Below are 6,790 nucleotides of genomic sequence, written 5' to 3' on the forward strand. Positions count from 1 at the left end.
GCTGCTCCCCAGCAGGTCCCCCCTCACTTGTACTGCTCTGTGGGGTTCTTCCTCCCCAGGAGCAGGACCCTCCACTCCCCCTGGCTGAACTTCTTTCCTTTCCCCTCCACCCTGGCCAGGTTTAGTTGGTTACTCCGTGTGCTGGGGTTGATTTGCTGAACTGGGAGGGCTGGAACTGGCCATCCAGCCCTGGAGTGCTTTTAGAATGCAGGCTACAGTAACCTGCTGAGTGTTGGGCCTGCTCTGGGGGAGGGGTTGGTCAAAGGGCTGGGCTGTGTTGGCACAGGGACCACGGGATCATCCGCACCCTGGACCTGCCCATCTACGTCACCCGGGTGAAGGGGAACAATGTCTACTGCCTGGACAGGGAGTGTCGCCCCAGGGTCCTCACCATTGACCCCACAGAGTTCAAGTTCAAGCTGGCATTGATCAACAGGAAGTATGATGAGGTGAGGAGATGGGAGAAACCTTGGGCTCTTCCTTGAGGGGAAATCCCAGAGTCCCAGCGTGGTGGGGTTGGGAGGGACCTCTGGGGATGGTCTCATTCCACCCCCTGCTCCAGCAGCTCCCCCACAGCCGGGTGCACCGAGGGTCACAGCCAGGAGGGTTTGGGATCTCTCCAGAGCAGGAGACTCCACAGCCTCTCTGGACAGCTGCTCCCAGGAAAGGGGAGTTGAGGATTTCATTGCCCAGGCCCTTTTCTTTGCAGGTGCTGCACATGGTGAGGAATGCAAAGCTGGTGGGCCAGTCCATCATTGCCTACCTGCAGAAAAAAGGCTACCCCGAGGTGGCCCTGCACTTTGTCAAGGATGAGAAGACCCGTTTCAGCCTGGCACTGGAGTGTGGCAACATTGAGGTGAGGAGGCAGGCAGAGGGGGGGTGAGGAAGGCTCAGCCCTGGGGCATCGCTTGCAAACCTCCTTGCTGCAGGGAGAGGGAGTGTTGGGAGCCACAGAATCATTGGATGGGTTGGGTGAGAAGGGACCTTTGAAGCTCATCTGATCCAACCCCCTGCAGGGAGCAGGGACAGCCCCAACTAGAGCAGGGTGCTCAGAGCCCTCACCTGGGATGGTTCCAGGGATGGGGCAGCAACCACCTCTTGTGGCAACCTGGGCCAGGGGCTCCCCACCCTCAGTGTCCAAAATTTCTCCCTTCTCTCCAATCTAAATCTCCCTCTTTTAGTTTAAACCCATCACCTCTTGTCCTGTCCCAACAGGCTCTGCCCAAAAGTCTGTCCCCAGCTTTCTTTAAAGCCCTGGCAGGCCCCCAGAAGGTCTCCCTGGAGCCTTCTCCAGGCTGAACAACCCCAACTCTCCTGCTGGCCTCCCAGCAGAGAGGTTCCAGCCTGGGGATCATCTCTGTGTCCTGCAGAGCAAACAGCTTCCTCCAAAACCTTTCCTCCCGCGTCGATTCTCTTGGTAGATTGCTCTGGAAGCAGCCAAAGCTCTGGATGACAAGAACTGCTGGGAGAAACTGGGAGAAGTGGCTTTGCTGCAGGGGAACCACCAGATCGTGGAGATGTGCTACCAACGCACCAAGAACTTCGACAGGCTCTCCTTCCTCTACCTCATCACTGGCAACCTGGAGAAGCTTCGGAAGATGATGAAGATCGGTGAGTGGCAGGCTGTGGGGGTGAAGAAGAAGGAGCTAAGAGGATCTGAGTGTTATTCCTAGAAGGAATGAACCAGAACAGCACAATTATGGTGGGTTTTTCTTCCCTTCTGGCTTAGCTGAGATCCGTAAGGATATGAGTGGGCACTACCAGAATGCCTTGTACCTGGGAGACGTGGCAGAGAGAGTGAGGATCCTGAAGAACTGTGGGCAGAGTGAGTAATATCAGATTTAACACATGTCCCTGGGGGCTGAGGAGCTTGCTGGGCTGTAGAGTGATTTCTGGAGGTGGATCAGCCTAAGCCTTCACCTAAGAATCTGCCTCAGATGAGAGGAGATAACTCAAAAGCTAGAAAATAGCATCCAGGAGACCTGGGTGGACTGTAGAACGTGTTGAAATGATCAGGCATTGCCTGTGTGTTCTACTCCTCAACCCAGTGACACCCCTCAGAGTGTGATTCTGCACCTTGGAGTGGTGCTGCTCCCTCCTTTGTGACAGTGTGGGAAGGTTTCTCTCTCTCCAGGCCCTGAAGAACCCACCCTGGGGGGTGTTGTGCCTCTTTTCAGAGTCCCTGGCCTACCTCACTGCTGCCACCCATGGCCTGGATGAGGAAGCTGAGAGCCTGAAGGAGACCTTTGATCCTGAAAAGGAAACGGTTGGAGAACTGCATCATGCTCTAGAGTTTGGGGAGATGATGGCAGAGAGGGGTTTGGTGTTGGTGGGGCTGCCTGGACAGCTCTTCTCTGTGAGAAAGGAACCATCTCCATTCCAGTTACTGCTTAGCACAGGATCATAGCATGGGGGGGTTGGGAGGGACCTCTGGGGGTCATCTTGTCCAACCCCCCCTGTTCCATCAGGGTGCCCAGGATCCCATCCAGCCCAGTTTGGGATCTCTCCAGAGCAGGAGACTCCACAGCCTCTCTGGGCAGCTGCTCCAGGCTGGGCCACCCTCACCCCAAAGAAACTTCTCATGATGTTCCATCTGTCTGTGCCACTGGGAGGTGGGAAGGTCAAAGAAGGGGATTTTCCTCACATGGGCTTTAACTTCTCTGCTCCTCTCCACTCAGATTCCAGACATTGACCACAATGCCAAGCTGCTGCAGCCTCCTGCTCCTGTCATGCCTCTGGACACCAACTGGCCATTGCTGACTGTCTCCAAGGGGTTCTTTGAAGGAACAATTGCTAGCAAAGGTATCACTTGGAGCTGGGAAAGCTGCATGGAGCTGGGCTGTGCAGGATGGAGATGTTTGTGTCTCCATGGCTCCTAACCTTGGAGTTGTGTGTGACTGACAGAGTGTGGAATCCAGCTTGGCATTGGAGGGAGCTGGGGCTTGGGCTCTTCTCCCAAGGAACAAGTGATGGGACAAGAGGAAATGGGCACAAGTTGCCCCAGGGGAGGTTTCAGTTGCCCCTGAGGAGCAATTTCTTGCCCTGGAGGGTTGCCCAGGGTAGTGGTGGAGTCCCCACCCCTGGAGGGGTTCCCAAGCTGTGGAGATGTGGGGTGAGGGGCAGGGGTCAGTGGGGACCTGGCAGAGCTGGGGGGTGTTGGATTCATGATCTTGTCTCTTCCAACCCGAACCATTCTACGGTTGACACCAGCTTGGGCAGATCTCTCAAATCTTCAGCCTTTTTAGCACAAGATGGGACTTGAGGGGAGGGTGCTCACCTGAGAGAGCTCTAATTTAACCCCTGACCTGCTCAGAGGTGAGGAACTGAAGGATCCTTCCCTTTCTGCAGGCAAAGGAGGAGCCCTGGCTGCCGACATCGACATCGACACCGTCGGCACTGAGGGCTGGGGGGAGGATGCAGAGTTACAGCTGGATGAAGGTGGGTGAGCCCAAGAGCCTGGCCTGTAGAAGTGTGAGAGTCCCTCTGTGAGAGCTCTGACCCTTCCCCCCCTCCCTGCAGATGGCTTTGTGGATGCTGGAGAGGGCTTTGGAGAGGAAGGTCTTGGTAAAGGGCAGGAAGAAGGAGGTGGATGGGAGGTCGAAGAGGATTTGGATCTTCCCCCTGAACTGGTAAGAGGCTTTTGGGAGGGTTCTGAAGTAACCTTGTTGGAGTTACTTGAAAGGGTGATGGCAGTTGGGGGTGGGGGAATGTGTTCTGGGTTTCCTTGGAGAGTTGGTGATCCCACCCATGGCCAGCTTGGATTTATCTGGGTGCTGGAAACTCCCCCCCTGATCTCTGTGTTCCCCCAGGACGTTCCTGCTGGTCCTGCTGGAGCTGCAGAGGATGGATTCTTTGTGCCACCCACCAAGGGCACCAGCCCAGCTCAGGTAGTCACACAAGTCCTTTGTATTTCTCAGAAACACTCTGCTTTGGCACTTCTTTTGGGTTCCCTCTTCTTGTTGCCACTCCTGTGGGTGCCACACAGGAGCTTTGTTGAGGGGAGCTGAGCCTGGGGAGCCAGTTCTGTGCATTTCACAGGTCCTCTCCTCTGCCTTTCTCTTCTTGTAGGTGTGGTGCAACAATTCTCAGCTCCCTGTTGACCACGTTCTGGCAGGCTCCTTTGAGACAGCAATGAGAGTGAGTTTCCCCTGGAGTTCCTAGGGAAGAAATTGTTCCTTTGTCCCTGGGTATTTGTCTCTGACCCAGCCTGAAGCTTCCTTTGTGTCCTTTGGAGCTTTCTGTGCCCTGTTTGGGTGCCACATAAGAGGTGCTGTGACCCTGAGCAGTGTCTGGTGGCCTCTGGATGACTTTTTCCTCAGCAGATCAACGTGTCTTTTCCAGCTCCTCCACGACCAGGTGGGAGTAACAAACTTTGGGCCCTACAAGCAGCTGTTCCTGCAGACCTATGCCCGTGGCCGGACCACCTACCAGGCCCTGCCCTGCCTGCCAGCCATGTATGGGCACCCCCACCGCAACTGGTGAGCTCCTGGCTCCTCCCCTGGGCTCCTCTCCTCCCTGCCAGGCCTCTGCAGAGCTAGAAATCTCTCTTCTCTTGTGAAAGGAGGAACCTTCCTGGTTGCTGGGTAGAAATAGGGAACCTTCCATCTCCAGTGGGGTGTTTCTGCTGCCTCTTGTTAGGGGTGAAAGCGATGATTTGTTGCAGAGACTGAACCCTGGGGAGGTGCTTGGGGCACTCTGGTTTCTAGCAGTAACACTCTGCCTCTGACAGTGCTGCTCTGAGGCATCAGGAGACCCAAACCTGTGTCTTCACAGTGGTGCCTGGAAGCCACTGGACAAAAATGAGGCAGACACCTCAGCCTGTGCTGATGCAGAGAGAGCTGGATGTTGGGGTGGGGGAATTCTGCAAGCAGAGCTGTCTTCTGTGCTAAGAAACCCAACCTGACCCTTGGTCAAAGCATTTCTGACAAGCTGTGGTTGAGCTGATGATCTGTGTTCATGCTGACCTCTGCACTGGGCTCATTTGTCCCCCTGACCCCTCTTTGGTGCCCCCAGGAAAGAAGCTGGCTTGAAAAATGCCCTCCCTGCTGTTGGGCTGAAACTCAACGACCTGATCCAGCGGCTCCAGCTCTGCTACCAGCTCACCACTGCTGGCAAGTTTGAGGAGGCCGTGGAGAAGTTCCGCTCCATCCTGCTCAGCGTGCCCTTGCTGGTGGTGGACAACAAGCAGGAGATTGCTGAGGTGAGAGACTCCCCTGGGGAGGCTGCCCCTCAAAATCCTGGGGGCAGTTTGGGGCCTCTCCCTCCCAGAAGGAGCTTGAGGGGCTGGAGCGTGGGCAGAGAAGGGCAACGGAGCTGCTGGGGAAGGGTCTAGAGGCCAAGTGTGGGGAGGAGCAGCTGAGGGAGCTGGGGGTGCTGAGCCTGGAGCAAAGGAGGCTCAGGGGAGACCTTCTGGCTCTGCACAGCTCCTGACAGGAGCCTGGAGCCAGGGGGGGGTGAGATCTCTGGCCCCAAGTGATGGAGTGAGAGGAGCCGGCCTCAAGTTTCCCCAGGGGAGGTTTCAGTTGCCCCTGAGGAACAATTCCTTGCCCTGGAGGGTTGCCCAGGGCTGTGCCAGGCTGCCCAGGGCAGTGGTGGAGTCCCCACCCCTGGAGGGGTTCCCAAGCTGTGGAGATGTGGGGTGAGGGACACGGGGCAGTGGGGACCTGGCAGTGCTGGGGGCTGGTTGGACTCCAGGAGCTCTGAGGTCTCTTCCAAGTGAAGGGTTGTGTGGTGCTGCCTGGGGGCTGGGGGGTGGGAGGCTGAAGGGCTGACCCTGACCCCTCTGACTCAGTTTCCCTCCCCACAAGGCCCAGCAGCTGATTGCCATCTGCCGGGAGTACATCGTGGGGCTCTCCATGGAGATTGAGAGGAAGAAGCTGCCCAAGGAGACCCTGGAGCAGCAGAAGAGGATCTGTGAGGTGCTGCAACTGCCTCTCCACAGGGGGTGGGGAAGGGGAAGGGACCTTTGGGTTTAAAGAGGCCTCGTGGAGCCTGAATTCTGCCCCTCCCTCCTTCAGGGTGGGCCTGGCAGGGGGTGCCTCGGGGGCTTTGTGGTCCCTGTGCTTGGTGGTGATGGTGTCCCCACTCCCCACAGATGGCTGCCTACTTCACCCACTCCAACCTGCAGCCCGTCCACATGATCCTGGTGCTGAGGACTGCTCTCAACCTCTTCTTCAAACTCAAAAACTTCAAGACTGCTGCCACTTTTGCCCGTCGCCTGCTGGAACTGGGTCCAAAGCCCGAGGTGGCCCAGCAGGTAGGTCCTTGAGGAGCATCTGCTGGGGTGGATCCTCTGGGATCTCTTCCTACCTCTCCCTCTGGGTCTTTTTTTGTAGACTCGCAAGATCTTGTCGGCGTGTGAGAAGAACCCCACGGACACCTACCAGCTCAACTATGACATGCACAACCCCTTTGACATCTGTGCTGCTTCCTACCGGCCCATCTACCGTGGCAAACCCGTGGAGAAGTGTCCTCTCAGTGGAGCCTGCTACTGCCCCGAGTTCCACGGGCAGATCTGCCGTGTCACTACGGTGAGGGAGGCTCAGAGCCTGCTGCCAACCACTCCCAGCCCCTGAGGTTTCCCTTCAGAACCCTCCAGCAGCTTCCCCTGTTCTTGCTCCTCGCTCGGGGTGGGGTTGAGGTCAAGCTGGAGGACTTAGCGTGTGAGGTGGAACAGGTTGGGGGTTGGGAAATGTTGGGTAATTCAGCCCTGTGGAGAAGGACGTGGGGGTGAGGAGCTGGCCAGGAGCTGGGCCCCTGTGCTCCCAGCCCCAGAGCCCCCCCCAGACTG

General features: G+C 57.1%; 1 protein-coding gene across 1 annotated transcript in view; it reads left to right on the plus strand.

The window, feature by feature from the left end:
- Positions 1 to 286: 286 nt before the first annotated feature.
- The window catches only part of COPA (coatomer protein complex, subunit alpha), a gene marked incomplete at its 5' end in the record, with an annotated part of 7,167 nt that continues 663 nt past the window's right edge, over positions 287 to 6,790 (plus strand). Inside the window, 15 exons of the mRNA XM_008946713.1 lie at positions 287 to 449; positions 710 to 856; positions 1,422 to 1,611; positions 1,730 to 1,825; positions 2,178 to 2,266; positions 2,679 to 2,802; positions 3,349 to 3,438; positions 3,520 to 3,629; positions 3,810 to 3,887; positions 4,069 to 4,137; positions 4,342 to 4,478; positions 5,014 to 5,200; positions 5,808 to 5,918; positions 6,095 to 6,256; positions 6,336 to 6,530. Coding sequence (XP_008944961.1) covers positions 287 to 449; positions 710 to 856; positions 1,422 to 1,611; positions 1,730 to 1,825; positions 2,178 to 2,266; positions 2,679 to 2,802; positions 3,349 to 3,438; positions 3,520 to 3,629; positions 3,810 to 3,887; positions 4,069 to 4,137; positions 4,342 to 4,478; positions 5,014 to 5,200; positions 5,808 to 5,918; positions 6,095 to 6,256; positions 6,336 to 6,530 — 1,948 coding nt within the window. The remainder of the gene's footprint in view (positions 450 to 709; positions 857 to 1,421; positions 1,612 to 1,729; positions 1,826 to 2,177; positions 2,267 to 2,678; positions 2,803 to 3,348; positions 3,439 to 3,519; positions 3,630 to 3,809; positions 3,888 to 4,068; positions 4,138 to 4,341; positions 4,479 to 5,013; positions 5,201 to 5,807; positions 5,919 to 6,094; positions 6,257 to 6,335; positions 6,531 to 6,790) is intronic.

This window comes from Merops nubicus, unplaced genomic scaffold (genome assembly GCF_000691845.1).
Source record: "Merops nubicus isolate BGI_N331 unplaced genomic scaffold, ASM69184v1 scaffold47498, whole genome shotgun sequence".
Lineage (NCBI taxonomy): Eukaryota > Metazoa > Chordata > Aves > Coraciiformes > Meropidae > Merops > Merops nubicus.